This window comes from Tiliqua scincoides, chromosome 4, assembly GCF_035046505.1.
Source record: "Tiliqua scincoides isolate rTilSci1 chromosome 4, rTilSci1.hap2, whole genome shotgun sequence".
NCBI lineage: Eukaryota > Metazoa > Chordata > Lepidosauria > Squamata > Scincidae > Tiliqua > Tiliqua scincoides.
The window spans coordinates 38,822,710-38,844,369 of record NC_089824.1 but is presented as its reverse complement, the minus strand read 5'-3'; the positions used below and the strand labels follow the sequence as shown (position 1 = coordinate 38,844,369).

The window sequence follows — 21,660 nt, the reverse complement described above, 5'->3', positions numbered from 1 at the left end:
AGTGGTGGGCTGAACTATCTGTGGAGCTTCACAACGGCTCACCCACTGTCCATTTTGCGCTATTTTTAAAAGGCTTTTTTGGCATGACCCAGAAGAAAGTGTTGCTGATGTAATCACATCAGCTCATCATCGGCACTTGCTTCTGGGTCTGCAGCTTGATGGAAGTGTAGCCAGCCAGGTAAGATTGGGAAGCTCTGGCATAGCCGTATTTAGCTTGCAAATTTGTTTTGACCAGTGAAAAATGTAAATAACGAACTATTTAACACATGCAATTTGGATGAAAGGAAAGCATGTGGATGAAATTTGAAGTGTGGTTATAACTGAAAGCAGCTGAAAGTGCAAAGCTTGTGGCTGCTCAGTTACTACTATCCATGCCAAAACTATTGAGTAATTCGAAGATTAGTTCACTTGAACTATTGAGTAATTCAAAGTTTAGTTCACTTGAAGAACTGGGATAAAAAAATCCTAGTGGCATCAAAAAAACTGAGACCTAAACCAGAGCTCCTCATCCTTGCGTTACAGTGAGCACGCTGCCACTTTGATCAGAAAATGGCAGCTGTGTGTAGCTTGCCTGGCCTGGGGGGGGGGGTTTTCTTGACCCTTTCTCAAACCATGTATTGTGATGGATCAGGCAGGTGCACAGATTTGTCTTGCACGCTGGTCCATCACCATCCCAGCCCAAGTACCACCTGTGAAGCAGTAGGTTATCACTGTTGAAAAGCACTGTGCTAAACTGAGTTTCCTGTTGCTTTCCACTCACAATCATCCAAAATGGGCAGCAATTCGTATTAAGACTGCACTGCTGGCAAAGTTGAGAGTTATCCCTTTGTTATTTCCCCAAACTGGCCTCCTACTTCTAAAGCCATTTGCTCAATTATGGAAAACTTTGTAGCTTTGGGGGAGAAAGTGTTTGGAGGCGGGACAACTTTAAACTTCCAGTTAAAAGGGGCTACTGCTTTAAAGAAACAAAGTAAACCTGACATTACCTGCTGCAATAAATTAAGCCAAGTTCTGGATTATGCTACCTGATATTTCAGCTTTAAGGTAATTAATTTATATGTAAAGTCTACATTGAACCAAATAGGCTAATGGCATCTAGTGTGGTAGTAATACTGATGCTAAGAGTATGGTGATTTTGTTCATCACGTGGATGGGAGGCCAGATTAGAACTACTATTCGCTGCAACTCTATGCCTACTTTCCTGGGCGTAAGCCCCAGTGGAACACAATGAGTTTCACTTTGGGGTAAACATTCACTGGTTGAGTGAATGTATAGGGAGGGATAACCATAAAAATCCTCACACTATGAAGCTTCATTGTACACAATATCTGCTATTTCACCTGAGTGTAAGGATACAGTGTTGCATCCATGCCAAAAATTTTGCTTCCATGATTAAATAATTCTGAAGGCAAAATGGCATGTATTTTCTCATTCTGTAAGATTTAAGCTGTGTGCAAAAGGCAGGGTTTCAAGTACTTTCCCAAAGAATTTTGGTTGCAGGAAAGGATGAATCAGTGGAACATTCGATGAACGCAGCAATGAAAATAGCTAGTTGTAGAGGTAGTAAAATCTGTTCCCACTGTGGACAGTGGGTCATAGTGAGTACACTGAAAATATGCAAGAATAGCCAAGTAAACAATGATGTCCAAAGTCTTAAAGCTTCAAAATGTCAAGCAGAAGTTGCTTTTCACACACATGGCATACAAAGGTTAGCCACTGGATGGCAATGTAACATCACTTACTGCATTCAATCCCACGAATAGCAAAACTACTATCAATACGCTCTGTATTAACTTGTTCAATTTTTATGCAATATACAGTAGTAGGGATGTGCCCCCCCCCCCGAGAATTATTTTTTTTGCTACAAAAGACGACACTGGAGAAACCATTTTTATTTCAAAATATCAAGTATTTCAAGGGTTTACTTGCAAACAGATGTTTACAGCAAATCTTGTGCATACAGTTGTATTTTACATGATCTTCAACACAAGTTCTTTAAAAAATTGTTTTTTGTTCCACTGAGAAACAAGTGTCAGTAAAAATTTTCCCTAAAGGTACCTCCTGTATGCCAAACAAATCCATCAAATCAGCATTTTTGTTAATGCAGGCACAACAGATAAAACACCATCTCTTTCCACACTCTCAACACGATTTATTCCTAGCATGCCCTTACTGTAATACTATAATTCTTTTTCCTTCAGGCATTGTATTTTGAAAACGATACACAGTGTACCACACTTTCATAGAAATCTATGAAAAGGTACTTTGTTTCAGTGGGAGTGTGAAACAGGACACCAGTAAAAAAAATAAGGTAGCAGTGATTCAAAATTGCATATTTCTTAATATTTGTTTCCTTCACCCCTACAATTTTGTTTTCCTCTCACACAAAAGTATATCGTGTCTCCAGTATGCTGACTCAAGCATACATCTGTTCTCTTCTGCAAGAATAAGAGAGTATTTACCTTTTAATGTTTACAACTCAAAGCTGTGGTCTGTATCTACAGAGGGTCACCACATTCAACCAGCATTACCTGACCAAATGGTGCATGAGGACACACCTAGAAGAAATCTACATGCCCATATATGCTTGTGTCCAGTCAACAGGTACCACACAACCCTAGAAACTGCACTTTGTAGCATTTGCTTAGCAGAACTGCATCCCAACGCATTTCCACAGTTACAACCCTTCTACAGAAGGGACCCCAAGGCCATACAGATTGCAATTCATTAGTTCACAACCACTGAGCTCTTCTAGGATAAGGAGGTTTGTAACATCTTGCTTATATACTGGTTTAAATTTTGTACTACTTCAGGCAAGCAACCAACATGTGAAGCAGGAGTACATCCACCTGCCAACAACTATGTGCACTTGGTAAGAATTTCAGAAGGTAAGCACATGCAGTTATTTCAAACTATCTGAAATATTTATCATGCTAGAGAGACAATTAATTCAGTAGTACTAGCACCAGGACAGCATTTGTCAGAGTAAAGAAGGTTCATTATTTTATAGTGGAGAAATGATATCTATTTTCTCCTGAACTAAAAAGGTTCTAAAGTTTTGGAAGCCTCCTCTCACAGAAATCCTGGAAGCAGTCCAGGTATTAGACCCTTCATCTTATGACAATGTATTTGAGTATATAAGAACAGTAAGATGCACTATATACATGAAAATTACATAATCTTAAATGTATAAGCTCAGAGAAATGCATCACACTGGAGGCAACATGGATAAAATTTCAAGGGTGAAATAAATATTGACATTACCCTACATAAAAATTAATGGTTTGAGGCAATATTGAGTCTGGATAAGTACCCTTATTACCTAATATTATAAACATCTATTTACATTAATATTTATGGCTGCCTACCTCCTACGCTATACATAATTATATCAAAATATTAATGCAGAACTTCAAAATAGGGGAAGGGGAAAGAAAAACCAACTACTTGAATTGCATGTTGCAGTATTAAAGTGCTGTCCCAAAGGAACTTCTTCAGTAGTTCTTCCACATCGGAAAGGGATGGTGTCAAACAAACATCTTAATGAATAACAGTGTTGGGGAAGCCATTAAGGGGCATATTCAGACTTCCTTCCTCCTGCTGCTCTAAACAATCACTCCTCTAGAAAAGGCTGCTAGAGCATAAATCTGCAGATCAAGGCATATACAAAGCGGCTCCCTGAAAACCATGGATCACCAAACTGGGACCCAACTTCATGAATCCATAGATACTGCTGTCAGCCCTCCATTTCTAGTTTTAATCATATATTTGCATTAAATACGCACTACAGGGAGCTGGTGTTATACCCATACTGTGCCTTAGAAAGTCTGAACTCTGATGCTTTATACATTTCTCATTCTCTGTTACATATATAACATTTCCCCTAATGCGTGTCTTCTAGTATATAAGCATGTGTTTTGCCTCACAATATGTCCTACCTACTGCAATCCAAGAATAGTTTTAGACCACACAATGACTAGTGGTCATGCACAATGGGTTCCAATTTTAATTTTTTAAGGTACCAACTCCCGAGACTGGCCGAGGCCCCAATTAGTGTTCTCTTGAATTTCAAGTGTGACACACATAGGGGTGCAAGAGGATGATTCTGGAAAGTGGGGTCTGCAACCCAACTACATGCACAGAGCCCACTGCACAGCCATTTGTGTAGAAGAAAGGCATCTGTTTGTTAGAATGAAAATCCCTTAGGAATCAAAAGCATCTGATGCCTGAGACTCCATAGCTGGTGCAGACACAGGACAGCCATGCAGCACCTCTAGGACCAAAAGATAACTGAACATTTCACTGACTAATCATACTGCAGAAGATTTTTTTTATATTTTAAGTATATTCTCTATAGCAAATAGAATGTCTCTATTTAAGACAAGTTAGAAATTACTTTCTTTTTTTCTTTTTTCTTTTTGCAAAGGACTTTAAAACTCATGGTGGATTTAAACCTAAGAATACAGTAACACTAGCCCCATTTAGGATTTATAGCCTTCAGAGATACCCTGGCTCAATCAACATGCAATCCTTATCCTCAAGAGTTCTGTTAAGTAGACCTAGAAGTAAGTATACCTAGAAGCTGTGACCAAGAGCAAGGGGGACAGGCCTGCTTAACACTTTTCCTTTATGCTGTTTGTCCAGTGAAAATGTCTATCTCCCAAGCTGTACTTTCTCTGGAAGAAAAAGATTATGGAGATAATGGTATGAAATCAGCTGAGGCATTCAATCTTGAGGGAACAAACAGCCGGAACGGAAAGACTCAGCCAGTCCTTTCGCCTACTGCTGTTCCATTCAAGATTGCAAACTGACCATGGTGGACCAAACTACTGACCAAGCTACCACAGCAGCTGACCAGACGACTTTACATTAAAACCATGGTTATTTTCCCCGTGTGTGTGTGTGTGTTCATTAAAACTACACTCTGCTGTACATTACAAGTCTGCAACATGTACAGGGCAATTTCACCCGCCTTATGTTTCACCTCAGAGAATTGAACAGAATCCATTATGCATTTCAACAGGCCACAAGGCAAAACGGTCATTGAATTGCATCCACACATGCTCAGACTGTCACTTGTATGATGAGGTATGTGAACAGCAACCTGGCCATATAACACAGCAAACAAACAATGGAATTGCCATACAATCAGCTTTAACACACATTACATTCTCCTGATTGCAACACATCAAAAATGTATTTTTTTGTTGTGTCGATCCAATCTAAGCGCAAGTGTGGATTTGGTAAAAGCAGTGCAGTACCTGTGGCTGATTAACTCATAGTTGCAAGACTTTCAAATACTAAACTGGTTTTTATGCACAAGTTTTTTTTTTTTCCACAATTTAATATTACTACAAATTAATACTGGAATTGCTCACAATTTTGCAACCTCAGTGCTAACTCAAGATATAGTATATCACATACTGAATGTAAATGAATAGCAATAGGCTAAAACTATTGCATGCTTTTCCTGGTATATTTAACTGTTCTATGGCTTCAAGTATTTTTTTTTTTTAATAAAAGGACATATTGTGTACAGGTGTTGTATGAGTCAGAATGGCCCCTTTTCTAATTCAGATGACAAGATTTCAGGAAAAATACACTGCACCAAAAATGTTATCCAATCCAAGTTGCATAGCTGAGACAAGTTTTAGTTGTGCTTTGAAAAAGAACTCAAATAATGACTTATTCCTCCCTCAGTCCCACGAGCTGGATGTGGACATGAAGCCTTTGTCATGGTTGGCAGTGTTAAGATTCTCTCAACACTTGATTGGGTCACGGGGATTTAACAGACAGGATTGAAACTACTTACAAACATATCTGAAACTCCATTTCCCAAACGGAAGAAAGAGCAACCTGGGTTGTTTTGAGGTATCCAGCCTTCAGATATGCCATGGCTCTGTGCATTAAGCTCTGTTGGTTTATCACCTGCTGCACATTAGATTATGAAAGAGAAGGCACTGGTGTTTCAAAAGGCGCCAGACTTTAACAATGACCAATAAACCAAATTTGAGGTTTGCCCAAACGGCACTACATCTCAGCAGCGGCTTCTTCTGTAGCCTTTTCAACCGAGGCATTTATTGCTTCTGTAAGGGGGCCAGGATAGGTCAGTGCTATGTAATGCATTCCTCTTGTCAAGCCAATGTCTTCTGTATGCTCAGCCCGAGAGCTAAAAGAGGGGCAGGATCTAGTCCGTGCATAGTTTTGGTGAGCTTCAATATTACCCACCATCTCGCTCACTGTGTTGATGGCCCTCCACAGCTGCCTTTGCAGCTTCTCTTCTTTATATTTAAGGGAGTACCATGCGAGAAAAATGAACAGGAATCCAACACATTTGAGACCAGCTGCAAGCCCAAAGTAGACAAAACGAAACGATGTCACGTCATATTCCCAACACGAGCCTTGCACGCCACACTCCTGTTGCCACAACATGCAGGTAGTGTCAATGACAGCTCCAAAATAAATTGGAGTAGGAATGTATGCTGAAATGAATCAGAGGGAGAGGAAAATTAACCTACTCAGTTATTAACACAGTTAACAGTAATGATGTACTTCAGTGTATAGCTAATGCTATGCAGTAAAAGCAGTTGCTGCTCTGTAAGTGCCAAGCATTTCACTTTCAAACAGGACATATTAGAATATCAAACAAAAGGTACAAGAGGTTTTTTGGGCATGATGATTACACACTGCTTGGCACAGAAATCAAGGAGATGTTCAAATTTAACTGGGCGGACCGAAAAAATGAGCTCCATGTCAGACTAAGGATCATAAGATCTAACACCTTCCAATGGCATTTGTTTACATCAGTAATATTGCTGACAAACGGGAGAGTGTGAAAGACAGATGGCAGCCCTACTCGCCTCTGCACTTACCAAGGGTTCTTAATAAAACAAATTGCATTCCAAGTGCAAAAGGTCTCTCACCATCTTCCACAGACCTAAAAAAAACAAACCAAAGCTTGTTTTAAAACCTTAAAATATGATAACATTAAACTGCAAGGTATCTTTAGTAAAAAGGTTTTTAAAAATTCAGGGCTTTTAAAAATGTCTTTCCCAGATTATTCAGAATATGCCAAGAGCTGAAATCAATATCCAGTCTTTTATCTTTCCAACCAATCTTTGAGAAAATGTGCGCTGGCCAGCAGAGCCTGCTGGGGCGATGGGCAGAGGAAGTTGCTGCCCAGCAAGCATTTCTGAAAAGATTGGCTAGGAAAATAAGAGGCTGTGATGCAGAACGGTAAGTGCCATGTGGGGGGGGGGGGAGGCTTTTTTGAAACTCAGTGATCCCACAGTTTGGAGGCCACTGCTCTAACCAAATTACATTAAGGCTGCAATCCTATACAGGTATCCCCTGCTTTCTGATAGTTCATTTTTCGATGATCCACTCTTTCATCACATTTCAATTATACCGCAAGTCATTCATTTAAAGCCTGCTCTGCTCTTTCAACTGTTCTAAAGGCTAAAATCACCTTCTCCCTAGTTGATTTGCATATGACATGGTGATTCAAACTGTTTTGATATATGTGTGTTCAAGAAAGAGAGAGCATGTGTCAACTTTAGCTCAGAATCTATTCCCATTCCCAAAGGCATTAATGATAGTCCATTTGCAGAAATCTTTGTGTGACAGCAGGAATTTGCTTGCTAAAAAAGACATTTGCAATTTGCTAAAAAAACCATTGGAAGTAACATTTGTAAACTAAAAAAATACCAAGTTCCACTTTTCAACCATTTCTGCTTTTCATCACTGCACCGATCCCCAACCAGTCAAATGAGCAGGGGATGTTTACAAGTGCCTGGTAGATTAACACCTCCTCTGATCTGATAAAACGATGCTGACCCTGTACACCCCCTCAGACCCTCAAAAGTTACAGGAGCATACCAATTCCCTAGTAATAGCATAATGGTCCAGGCCCTTCTCACCTGAGTGTTACTATGATTGCCGATGGCTGGGCACATGCTGTGATAAGCGTAACGATGAACAGAAAGACAAGGAATGGGATGAGTGTATTGCAGGCTCGATTACACTTCCCAGAGACAGCATAACCATTCTCATTGAGATATGTTTTGACGATCACCACTCTTAGCTGGCTGCGCTGTCCCACTGTGGGTGGTGTGATAACTTGTCGGCTTTGGACACAAGCGCATTCGGTATAATTTCTGATCTGTGAAATAGAAGAGCAGCTGTTATCAAATGCCAAGATTTTCTGTTTGCGTTTTTACCAACAAATTTGCCCATCTGCGCAGGTAGTGCAACACGTAGACTATGAACAGGACTACACATTATAAGACCTAATCCTAATCTGGGTTTCCCAATCGCATGCAGTGGCCAGACGCAGGAAAGAAGGACCAGATCTCAAAATTGGTGGGAGACTTGAGGAGTCTCAAATCCCATTATTCTCCCTGACAAATGTCTGGCACCCCACTCCCAACATGGATGTGTTGTGTGTCTAGTTGGTGAGGTTATAAGGAAAGGGTAAATTATGTAAGAGTAGATAGTAGACAGGTCTTAAGCTAAGCAAGATTAAAATTGGCAATCATAACAGGAATGAAACTGCAAGATTAGGAGGACTGGAGAACAAGCAAGTAGAACTTGCCTATTCAAGGAGCATGTGTGAACAGGTAAATTAGGTTACATTATAGCAGTGAATCGTGGACCCCCCTCCCCAAGGGGAGAGATGACAGTGGTGACAGCAACATGGCAGTAACAGCTCTTCCAGATTGTGCCACCATGAAGGAAAAAGGGAGGTTCCCACTTACCAGGGAGTCGTGCCAGCAGTCTGGAGGGTGCAGGGGCCCTGCAGCCCCCTCTGTGGGTCTCCCCATGCCTCAGAATGGCTCCCTGACACGATCACAACCCACTTCCACTTTTGTGATGAAAACCGGAAGTGAGTAGCAATTGCATCAGGGAGCTGTTCTGAGGTATGGGGTGGCCCACAGAGGGGACTGCAGGGCCCCTGCAATCTCCAGAGAGCCAGTGTGACCCCCTGGTATGTGCGAATCCCCTTTTTTCTCAGTGGCAGCGCAATCTGGAAGTGCTGTCACCACTGTGTCACCACCTCCCCCATCACAGCTCGCAAAGACTTAGTAGTTCCCCAACCTTTGTGTAAAGGTTGGGGACCAACTGCATTACAGCAAACCAGGCTTCACCAGGTAACTGGCAGATAGATATTTCTGTCCTCACAAAATCCAGATACACCCTCTCCTGAGCAGAAGTGACCTGTTCTCTGCAAAGAGCAGCACATAGCCTGAAATGCACAGCAGGCCCTCACCTTTTGAGAAAGTTATAGAAGTAAACGCAAAGATAGCTAGGTTGGATAGTCCAAAGAAAAGGTTTAGGGAAGTTCTCTTTGGCTATGAAAGCATAAAAAGTTTCTTAAAAGCTAGATTAGAATGTTACAAGTCTAAATATCAATGCTGGAGTTTTTGAGGCTAAGAAATGCAGGTGTTTCCTCAAAGAAAAAGGAAGCCACCTATAGCTAAGCTTTTTTTACCCAGGATTTTTCCCCCATAAAGGTTGTCAGATGATCCTGACACTGCTTAAGACTGAAACAACTGCTTAACCAAGGGGCAACTTCTATTATCAGTTAAGATGTAAATTTTTAGGAAGCGATTTTGGAAGGGACTGTGCTCAAAGTGGAAAAAGGGGGTAAGAAATGCAGCTGCCCCTTCTTGTATAGGTCTCCTTCATCACAGTAGAACATATCATTTGTTTGGATAGTTGTGTGAAAAACTCACCCCTGTGCTTTGATTTCCACTGCTGATGCAACCGGCCAAGCATGGGTTGAAATATGTTATTCCATCTGACCCACACACGGGCTCATATTCATGGATTCTACAGCCACAATTGACATTGCAGCCACCAGTCAAATTCCTGTGTGTCATGGTGAGAGTAGGCCTAGAAAAAGGAGATTACAGTACATGTTAACTACAGGGGCAGCCAGATTACTCTACTGCAGTGAAAACAACAAAGAGGCTTGTAGCATCTTAGCTAACACAATTGTCGAATTATAAGCTTTCATAAACTACAGTCTCCTTCGGTAGATACATGAAGAGCCATTCTCAGGTGGCAGGTGATGTATACACATACATGGAGAAAAGAAAAAAAAACCTGTAAAAGTGAGGACAAAAGACTGTAGTAGAGAAGTCAATGAACATATAAAGACAAAAGTAACATGAGTATTTCAAAGCATGCAACAGCACAAACAGTAAATAAAGCAGCCTTCTTAGCTATCCTAATAAACTAGTATTGAGATAAAGCAATTCCTTACTGACACCTGAATGTGTGGATCCTTGTAAGCAACTGACCCATAAGCGATAGAATGCAAGACATACAGTGAATGACTATTATCATGGGAAGCTAAACCTATGGAAAGCTAAACTCATTGGAGAGAGATACAATGAAACAGTCAATACCTGTAGATGCATTCTTATCTGACAAACAGACTTTGAACTTAAGTTCAAAGAGAAAAGGTAAAAGTTCAAGTGGACCCATGTTTTACATGCTAATACAGAAATACTCTTTTTTTGCTGCACTGTCATATGACTATCATATGAGCTTACCTGTACATGAAGGTTATCATCAGAAGTGCCCCTGTCATCTGAGGGGAAATAATTCTAATTGAATGGTAGAGATATTTTTCCCAGGCAGCCCAATCCTAACCTGCTCTGGCACAGCCGTGGACATAGCCACTGTATCCAGTGCAGATTAGGAAGTGACTGAAGATTTCCTCAGGGTTAGGGGATACTTCCCCTTTACCCAGTGTAAAGCCCCAGTCTGCCCTATGGGGCTTCTTGGATCTGCGCCAGTTATATAGTTGGTGCAAATCCAGGAAGCCCAGTGTAACTCCAGGAGGGCCAGTAGAGGGGTCAGGTTATGGCAGAGGAGATCTCCAAGGATCCCACCCCCTCCTAAACCTGATCCACCCTGTTTTGCCCTCCCCTGCCCAGAAATACCCCATCCCCATCATCTTCCCCATGCACCTCCTCAGCCTGGCATGACCTTACCTGTGCCATCCAGCCAATCTTCTGGCTGCAGCATTGGTAGGGTGGTGTAGGCTTCCCACTGGTGCAGCCTCCTCTCTGGGTGCCATGAACATGCTTTATAGCATGTTCACTACACCTTATTAATTATTATTAACAGTATTTATATACCGCTTTTCAACAAAAAGTTCACAAAGCGGTTTACAGAGAAAATCAAACAAACAACTAATGGCTCCCTGTCCCAAAAGGGTTCACAATCTAAAAGGATGCAAAAGAACACCAGCAGACAGCCACTAGAACAGACACTGCTGGGGTGAGGAGGGCCAGTTACTCTCTCCCCACTAAATAAAAGAGGAGCACCCACTTAAAGAGTGCCTCTTACCCAGTTAGCAGGGGTGACCTTCAGCCAACACAGCAGGTATTGTGCTGGCCAAGCGCACAATTAGGATTGTGGTCTGTATGTGTGTTTTTGAAGACAAGTAGTGCAGGCTATTGACTTCCATCGGAACAGACTGAGTCACACTTTACAGTATTGGCCACCAGTGTGTGTGCTGTGTTACGTAACCCAAAGTGTGAAGGGAAGATCTATATCTCCAAACATTGAGTGGGTATGCGCCAGGAAGCTTTGATCAAGTATGATTTCCTTGCAGATGTCCATCACGTATAGTAGAATATCTTGTTCCTCACATTGCCCCTTCTCTCTCACACACACAACCACAACCACACCTTGGTTACCGCAGCAAAAAAACTTTATAATGACTATTTCATGGATTGAAGTACAGGTAATGCATCTATATGGGTGGCAGAACCTGGTGATCCCTGGTGAGAAGACACAAAAACCTATTCAGTGACATTGCTTAGACCTTCTATAGAATATTCCTGACTTGTGCTGAAAAGACATAGTGAAGCTGACTGAGACCATCAGCTCTCCATAAATATGTTCTAGACATAAAAGCTTTTTAAAAAGCTCCTTCTATTTACATGTGTTTTATGAGCAGTTCAATATTGTTTGAATAAGTAAGCACCAAACTCAAATAAGGGAACGCACCACTGAAGAATTCTCTGGATGATCATTTAATTCTATGCTATTTTGAGTGGGACAGGAAGCTTTACTTGGCTTCCTTTATTAACAAATAGGGAATTCCAAATGAAACTTTATTCATCTTCAGATTTATCTCAGTGATTATAAAAGCTGCTGTACACCTTATGTAGGAACCATATTTCCCAGAGGGGAACAGGCAGAACATGATTGGAACCACTCCTCAAGTCACATTTTTCAAATGTTACATTTTTCAGTTGTGCAATTCTCTGCAACAAGCCCTCCAGTTGTGGACTTTATGTAAATATCCACCATCTCTGAATACTGGTGAAACCTCTGCAACTGCAGGGGTTTTGTTCCAGAACTCCCTCCCCCGCCAATACCAGGGGGTCCACCTTTAAAACTCTTCAAAAATAAAAAAATGCACCAAAATTGTGTTTTCTACCCGCAAAGGGGGGGGGGCTCAATCTGCAGATAAATGAATCTGCCTGATATGGGATCTGCAGATAAGGGGGCCCCCCCATGTAGTGCTTTTTGAGCAGGCAAAGTGCTTCACATCTATTATCTTCTCCTTCCAACAACCTGGAATAAGTATGTTCATCCCTATAATGCACCTGGGGAGTGGAAGCTGAGGGGAGTGGCTTGCTTGTGAGTTCATGGCAGAGACACAATGCAAACGTGGCAAGTTCCTACTTGCAGTGCAGCCCCTTCACTACACCAGCTCTCTACAACTGGAGTTGTAAGCTTAAGCAAATGGCAGGATGGCAGATTTCTGTCTGCCATCTGAACTTCTACACCTCGTCACAGCAATCAGACACCGTTGCTGCAGATAGAAGCTGAAAGCAAAGAATGATACAAATGGATTCAGCTTGCAAACAACAGACCTCTGGTTGCAGAATTTGCTTGTAAACAGCAGCTCACTCACTGAAGTCTGTCTATTTTTATTTTGCCACTTCCAAAAATGAAGGCCTGGCTGGGTGGATGCCTGGTATAAGAGCATCTGAAAAGCCTTGCTCTATCAGATCAATGGTCCATCATCTCATATCCTGTTTCCAACAGCAGCCATCAGGCGGCTTCTGGGAATCTCATAAGCAAGGTATGAAAGCAACAGCACTCCCTGTTGTCCATGCAACTTGTATGCAGAGATATATCACCTCTAAACCTGGAGGATCCATTTGGCTATCATATCCAATATCTACTTTCTCCAACACATGTATAATTTTATAGACCTCAATCAAGCTGTACTTGGTTGTCTTATTTCTAAAGGCTAGCATAATACAGGTTGTGTCTCAGCATTTGTGGGGGTTCTGTTCCCAGAACCCATGCGGATGCCAAAAATTGCATTAAATGAAATCAATTTTAAAAAAACAAAGTTCCTTTACGCAACCATTTAAAAGTCTTCTCATTTACGACTTAATGTGGGAGAGCAGCAGCAGGCAGGCAATCAATCAATCAACAACTTAGTTCACTCTGAGGCAAACACCCTCTCCCTTCAGCTTTCAGCAGGTGGGAAAGAATGCAAAGCAAAAGTGATGATGACCTCTGCTTCGCATTCTGTCGCCTGCTCCAGGGGGAAGGGTTGCCTCAGAGTGAATGGAAGCTAAGCTAAGCCCCTGTTTTGTTTCACATTCTCAATGTTTGGAGAGATCCAAATATATCATCATGGTAACACCAATCATTTAAAAAGGAGCCAGAGAAGTTCTCTAACAGCTATCCTTATTAAATTGGTAGAAAAGACAATTAAAGGTAGAATTTTGTATCATATAAAAGTCCAGGCCATGCTGTGGAAGAATCACGTCTTCCACAAAGAGAAGTTTTGCCTCATAGTCCTGGAGTTCTTTGAGTGTACCAGCAGGCATTGAAACGGGTGATCTGGTAGGCATTCCAGTTTGATGAAAGTGACTTTTGGACACCTCCAGGATGCTTTCTGAGACCCTCCAATGTGGGCTGGCAGTTGCATTGAGTCAAATCGACAGGTGCTGAACCACAAATAAGAAGGGCCCACTGTACCACTCTTCAATTTCTCTGGATGGACATGGAGTTAGGGAGGCAATATTTTTTCTATCCACTTTTTCCACACCATTCATAATTTTATAAAGGTCTATCATGATAAGAGAAGCTCAGAGAAGCTCAAGGAGTGGATAGCAAGATAGGAATTATTTAGAGCAACCAAGAGATACTTACCCTGTGGTATATGGTATGTTTATGCCCCCTAGATTAATACTTTCACATCCAACAATGAAGAGTGTTGAAAAACACAACAGAGATACACCACTGCAGATCATTGCCAGCTTTGCAGACTCTCTTGCACTGAGTTTGAGCTTTTTTATAATGTAGCCCCCTAGGACAATGCCAACACCAGCACTTGGGACAATGATCACACCTGGTTGAAAGGAAAGGATAACATTAAAGTATTTACTGTGAAGAGGAAAAATACTCTTTTCACTAGTGAAGTTTGTATCATTTTCATAATTTACAAAGACCTAGTAATGTAACATAACAGAGTAGGTAATAACTGTGCCTAAAATGTATCTCTTCACTATTTAACGCCCCCCTTAAAAAAAAAAATTCCATGTACATACAAAATCAGATGTCAAGTAGAAGTATTCTAGCCCAGCCTTCTCCCTGACATGTGAGTTTTCTATGCACAAGAATGTATTTTTTTGAGGGAGCATTCCATCAGATAAGCCCCCCCCCGCACCAACACAGTCCGAAATACAGGTTTACCATCCTAGCTGCTATTTGTGAGAACCAGGACTACCAGCGAACAAGTGCCAGAATTTTCAGCACTCTGCAATGATGTCAAAGAATTAATACAAGCTGCCTTATGATTTTCCCAGAGGCTGGAGAAACACTTTAAATAGAACTATTGTTAAAATGAAGCAGAAATATTGCTTTGTTTTTATGCTAGCCTAGGAAAGGAACAAACCCCAAGTGTTGTTGGAAAATATGTGAAATTCAAATGGAAAAGAATCAAACTTGGGTTCAAACAGGGTAATTATTTCTTCACCAAGACACAGACACTCAAGTGTTCATAAACCTGTTAAAAGGGGACTTCATACCAGAGTTGATTTGATAGAGCTTTGCCCTTTGCTGAGAGAAGAACTAACTTTAACTAAAGGCATAGGTTGGACAAATGTCAGACTTTTACATCATGACCTGAAGTATTTCTGAATTACATTCATGCCAACCTTCTGTTGCAAGTAACAAAGTAAAAAAGAAAGACAGGTGTAAGAATACTAAATCAAGAATCTGCTATCAACTGTTCTGCAGGGAGAGATTTTGCATTGTAGATTTGGCCTATTCTGGCAACAAACCAGTCCTTTTAAGCAAAGTAGAGAACCTTTGTGTGGTTGGTCTGTGGAACTCCTTGCCACAGGATGTGGTGATGCCATCTGGCCTAGATGCTTTTAAAAGGGGATTGGACAAATTTCTGGAGGAAAAATCCATCATGGGTTACAAGACATTATGTGTATGTGCAACCTCCTGATTTTAGAAATGGGCTATGTCAGATGCAAGGGAGGGCACCAGGATGCAGGGTCTCTTGTTATCTGGTGTGCTCCCCGGGGCATTTGGTGGGCCACTGTGAGATACAGGAAGCTGGACTAGATGGGCCTATGGCCTGATCCAGCGGGGCTGTTCTTATGTTCTTAACCTTCAGAACCTCTTCACTTCCTTATTTGGTTTCCTCATTTTCCTGTTTGCTCCCTTCCCTTCTGCCAGCTGCTTTCTAAATGCCTATTTGAGCTCATCAAGCACACCCTTTAATTTCTGCACATGGGTTTAGTTAAAATACTTATATACAGTACTACTTTTCAACAAAAAAGTTATCTAATAGCCCAGTAACTTTCACTGTTACTTAAGTTCAGCTGTTACTTTCATATCAATATTTTTTCCCCAAACTTCACTGTTACTTAAGTTCAGCTGTTACTTTCATATCAGTATTTTTTTTCCAAACTTCAGAGTGGGTGTGTGGCTATTTAGCATTCAGCAGATAACTTCTTGCTTCCTGTTAGCATTCAATCTACTCTTTTCAAACATTCAGGCTGCCTACAACCTGCCTGCATGTGTTATAAGCTTGTATGCTAACAGTAATATTTAGCAGGAAGAACAATTCTGCAGCTGTAAGGTTCTCAACAATGTTAATGGGCATGCAGGGGGCGGATCTGCAGATAACTGAATCCGCAGATACTGGATCAGCAGAGGGACACCTGCATTGTCGTTTTCTTCCTTTGGACCCCTGGGATGCTTACAATTCTCTATACCAAGGGTAATGCTTTGTCTAGTCCACCTTCTTTCTATCTTTTAGAGAACTCATACAATATCAAGCAATGGTACCATCAAGGCTCTTGGATATGCCATAAAACACAGCAGCAAATTCAGAGTTGGGGACATTTCTGTACGAATCACATGGAATTACAAGATTGTCAATCAAAAGAGACTTTATTTACATTATATAATGCATGAATCTCATGCCCCATGGAAGTGTCTTTGTGCCCTTCACAAGCTTGCCTCCAACCATTCTGATTTCCAAATTTGTGCAAAGACTTCTGTTTTTCCCCCACACAAATTTATCAAGATATGCCAAGTATGATGTTCAACTGTCTCCTCTCCCTAGAGCAACTCCATGTCAAGTTGCTTCCCTTACTTTTCCTTCTATCCTTCCAACTATACAATTTTAACTACTGTTCCCAGAGCTCTTTTTCAACAGTAAATAAAATGTGTTTGCCCATTCCAATGCTCTACAGCACCGAATCACACCAAAATGCCATCTGTATTAGCTTATTTTTATAGCAAAAATGGCTTATTTATAAAGCAGCTATGTAAGCCACTCTAATGAGGTTAGCTGGAATGTGATTCTCATATCTAGAATCTAGACATAATGGCTATAAACTAGAACCTCCATGTTCAGCTGCACCTTATCTGTAAGTACCAGATGCTAGAAACAATCACAGGATAAGAACATAAGAAAAGCCCTGCTGGCTCAGGCCAAAGGCCCATCTGGTTTAGCATTCTGTTTGCCACAGTGGACCACCAGTTGCCTTTAGGAAGCCCACAAACAGGACAGAAGACATACTTCTCTCCCACTGCCACTGGTTTTCAGAGGTATACTCCTGCTGACCCCAGAGGTAGCACATAGCCATCATGGCTAATAATAGGGGTGTGTTTTTTCATTAAAAATGTATAAAAACACAAAACACTGCCTTTTCGGTGTTAACATATTCAAATAAAAATACCAAACACCGCATTTTGGTGCTTAAGAGCCCAATCCTGTGCTTGGCGGCACGGCTCTGTGCCACTGAGCTCTGTCGCACTGGGCTCCCACCCGTGCTAGCCCAGCACCGGCTGGCCGGTGCTGGGCTAGCACAGGGCGGTCGCCCAGCTTCCACAGCTCAGCGGTTTCCCGGACCGCTGAGCCACGGCACGGTAAGCAGGGGCGGGGAGGAGGCGTTCCGGGGAGAGGGGAGGCCGGCAGGGGGCAGAGTGAGGGCAGAGAGGAGGCATGACGTGGAGGCCATAGGATCCAAGTCGCTTGGGGAGGGCTCCGTGCCCTATACGAGCACCTTTACCTTGTAAAGTGAGTAGCCCCATTGCAGGGCTGCTTACCTTACCCGGGAGAAGGGGACGAAAGTCCCCTTCTCCTGAGGCGCCTCCCATGGTAGCCCGGGGTGCGCAGGATCCGGCAGCAGCCGTTCTCGGTGCCGCTGAGCCTGGACGCCCCAGGTTGCTCAGGATTGGGCTGTAAGATATTTTCCAGAAATTAAAATAAATTACTTATCCAATTAGAATTAATATGGTGGCTGCATCTGCTGACATTATATCACCTACCTAGTACATTTTTAAAGCAATTATAATTTATAATTATACTGGAATAACCTAATTAGCCACAGATTTTGCACCTGCAATTTTAACGCAAGGAGAAGGGCCCTTTAAATTAAAGGAAAAAAGTTGTTAAACAACAGCCTCGTTAATGTGAAAGAGGGCAGCTGGCTGACAATCCATCAATCATTCTCTCTCCAGGCACTTAGAACAGCTTCACTCACTCAAAGGCAAGCGACCCCTCCCTTCCCCCTGAGCACAGGCAAGAAAGATAATCACTTTGCATTCCTTCCCAGTGCTGCACTCTGGGTGAAGGGAGGGGTCACTTGCCTTCGAGTGAAGCTGTTCTAAGTGCCTGGAGAGAGACTGATTGATGGATGATGGAAGCCTTCACCATGGCTTCCTCATGAGGAAGCTGCTTGAACCATTCACTAATGAGGCTATACTATATCTCCAAAACTAGACGTGATAGGGCAAAACGGATGCCATTTTTGGAATTGGCACCCCAAATTCATATCATAAAGTCTGGAAAAACTTTTCTGACCCTCAATTTTGTAGGCCTGTGTTATGCATTGTATGAAGGACTACCTCCTTTTATCTGTCTGAAATTTCCTACCAATCAATTTCATTAAACAGTATTGTGAGATTCTCTTGCCATACATGATTTTATAAGTTTCAATCAGATCTCCCCTTAATTGATTCTTTTCTACGCTAAAAAGCCCCAAATGATGTAGCCTTACCTCTTAAGGAAGAAGCTGCAGGAACCTCTTAAGGAAGAAGCTTCTTCTTAAAGAAGAAGCTGCAGTCCTCTGTTCATTTTGGTTGCCTGCTTCAGCAGCTTTTCCAGCTCTACAATATCCTTCCTAAGGTGTAGCAACTAGAACTGTACACAAGATGTACAGTCACAGGATGGCCCAGCTTAGCAATTATTATTATTTAAAAGGGACATTCACATAGGAGTATGAATTTAAATTATCATAATGGTACTACTATTAATAGCTTCTGTTATAAGTGAAATGAAATAATGAGTAAAAAAATTGGATGTACCAGTAGATCAATGAATGACCTACGAGGAGAGCAAAATAAGCCAAAAAAGCAATAATGTTTGTTCTTAAGCAATTAGCATTAATTTAAACAGGCCAGCAGAACATTCTGAAAGGTGTTGGCATTGCCAGTGCAATTTTTATTCTATCAGAAAAGCTTATCACAATATAAGCATGATAAATTGCTCATACTTAAAAAATGAGTAACAAGTCAAAGTATTTGCAGACTGAAAACAAAGAGTTAGGAACAGTGAGACTGAATGTTTTCCATTGGTTTTCTGTGGCAGTCACAGGAGAATAATCCTTACAAGTTTCCCTACTAAATGGCAATGCCTTACCAGTGTAGATGCTGGCATTGGAAGCTGGAATGCCAAACTGTGACTCGATGAACTTGGGAATGAAGGTAATAAAAGCAGTAACAATGGCACTCTCAGCTGTATATGACAAACTCACAAAAAGGAATGTCATGTTGCTTAAGATCCTGACAGCTGCTCTTGGAAGTTCTACAAAAATGACAAAAAATGGCATATGAATGTTATTCATTATGAATGAGAAAGAGAACCAAAATTGGTCTGCAAATGTACTAGGAGGAATGGTTCCCCACTCAGCATGATGCAATTCTTTCAGAGTTCACTATCAGGATAGAAAGACAACTGCATCATGTATGGCCTCTCCAGTGCATGGTATGCTGCTCCCACAAGTAAACAATGAGTAAAACTGCAAAATGAAACAGACATATGTACATGCACAACCATATGGCAGGCATGAATAGGCTGACCACAAAAGATTATTATGTATACAACATGGAGATTCCCATAATAATTAGGGCCACAATGTTTAATCAATTAGATTACAATATAATAAAACAGTTAATTGACTAAAAAAAATGTAGGAGCAAACTTCCCCTCCTCTTAACTGCCTCCATCAGCACCAAAAGCAACACTTAAGGGTCAGGGCTTGAGTACTGTTCAGGATTGGACTTACCCAACCCAGGGAATGGCCTGCCCAGTTGGCACACAGCCGAGTGCAGGCCAGGAAAGGTTGCAAAGGCCTCAGCAGAGCAGGGTGCAGGCCATCAGCCCACTGAGCAGAGCAGGCCTGTGTGCAAAAGAGTGCCCAAGGAGCAGCAAGGCTTGGCAAGTGTCCACAGGAGCTTTCCCACCTCTCAGAATAAGAGGCTTAGGACCCAGAAGGCAACTAGCCTGAGTAAGTAGAACCAGCCAAGGCCAGGGGAATATAAGCAGAGGACCAGGGATGAGAGAGGGCTGCGACTAGCTGGTTTGGAAGAAACAGAACCCTGTGAGGCTGGACAAGGCCCTGTGGCAATGGAGGAGTTGGGTGCTGTAAGCCTTCTCCCTGTCTAAGCTCTGAAGTCCTTGGGAGGAAGAAGAAGGCAGCCCTGAGAAGCCAAGCAAGGTGGATGTGGTCTTGTAGGCATTAAGAAGGTTGCTGATGAAGGATCCAGGTGATCCAGGCAAAGTAAGCAGGAGTTCAAGACCCACTTTCTTGGTGCCTTGACAAATACACTATGTGAAGGGGTACTGGGAAGGGATTCAAGGGGGAATATGGAAACCCCAGAAAACTGGTTGAAGGCCTTGCATGAGCAGATTATATTTGATTAAATGTGCTTGGAAGCTAAGGTAAAAGGCTTGAGAATGGCATCCCAAGTTTAAATTTGAAAAAAGATATCCATTCAGTTGCATGAAAGGAATTTTTTGCCAAGCAGTTCACTCTGCAGAATTGCTAACTGGGCGATTATGGTACTGCAATGTCAAAACAGAGGGAAAAGGTGACATTTTGAGGTGACAATGAAACTGCACCAATATGCCTGCAAAATGATGATGCAGTTTTAGGACAATGCCAAAACTAGGTCAGCAGCCAGTACTGAAATTGTATTATAATGACAAAGGTTGAAAGATTAAAAAATGGTTCGTTGTTGGCAACCTTCAGTCTCGAAATACTATGGTATTGCGCTCTGAATGGTGGTTCTGGAACAGCGTCTAGTGTGGCTGAAAAGGCCGATTCGGGAGTGACAATCCCTTCCACGCTGGGAGCAAGTGCAGTCTGTCCCTGGTCTGTCTCCCTGGCTATGGGCCTTCCTTCTTTGCCTCTTTGCCTCAGACTGTTGGCCAAGTGTCTCTTCAAACTGGGAAAGGCCATGCTGCACAGCCTGCCTCCAAGCGGGCCGCTCAGAGGCCAGGTTTTCCCACCTGTTGAGGTCCACTCCTAAGGCCTTCAGATCCCTCTTGCAGATGTCCTTGTATCGCAGCTGTGGTCTACCTGTAGGGCGCTTTCCTTGCACGAGTTCTCCATAGAGGAGATCCTTTGGGATCCGGCCATCATCCATTCTCACAACATGACTGAGCCAACGCAGGCGTCTCTGTTTCAGCAGTGCATACATGCTAGGGATTCCAGCTCGTTCCAGGACTGTGTTGTTTGGAACTTTGTCCTGCCAGGTGATGCCGAGGATGCATCAGAGGCAGCGCATGTGGAAAGCGTTCAGTTTCCTCTCCTGTTATGAGCGAAGAGTCCATGACTCGCTGCAGTACAGAAGTGTACTCAGGACACAAGCTCTGTAGACCTGGATCTTGGTTAACACCACAGGAAAGTTATGTTGGCAGTGCAGTATAAAACTGACAAGGAAGAAGGTGCTCCCTTGTGCCTTAAGATCTTCAGAGAAGGCCTTGCTCTGTGTATCTCCATTATTGTAGGCATATGGGGAGAGGAGGCGATGAAGTGATCAAGAGCCTTCTCTGTTGCTGCTCCCCATCTTTGGAAT

The 21,660-nt window shown here is 42.2% G+C and overlaps 1 protein-coding gene across 1 annotated transcript in view; it reads right to left on the bottom strand.

Annotated features, from left to right (window-relative positions):
* Nucleotides 1–6,030: 6,030 nt before the first annotated feature.
* SLCO5A1 (solute carrier organic anion transporter family member 5A1) overlaps nt 6,031–21,660 on the bottom strand; it is a 53,546-nt gene continuing 37,916 nt past the window's right edge. The window contains exons 4-9 of the mRNA XM_066626077.1: nt 19,220–19,384; nt 14,203–14,401; nt 9,735–9,894; nt 7,920–8,161; nt 6,873–6,937; nt 6,031–6,482 (exon numbers count right to left, since the gene is read on the bottom strand). Of these exons, the coding sequence (XP_066482174.1) occupies nt 6,031–6,482; nt 6,873–6,937; nt 7,920–8,161; nt 9,735–9,894; nt 14,203–14,401; nt 19,220–19,384 (1,283 nt within the window). The remainder of the gene's footprint in view (nt 6,483–6,872; nt 6,938–7,919; nt 8,162–9,734; nt 9,895–14,202; nt 14,402–19,219; nt 19,385–21,660) is intronic.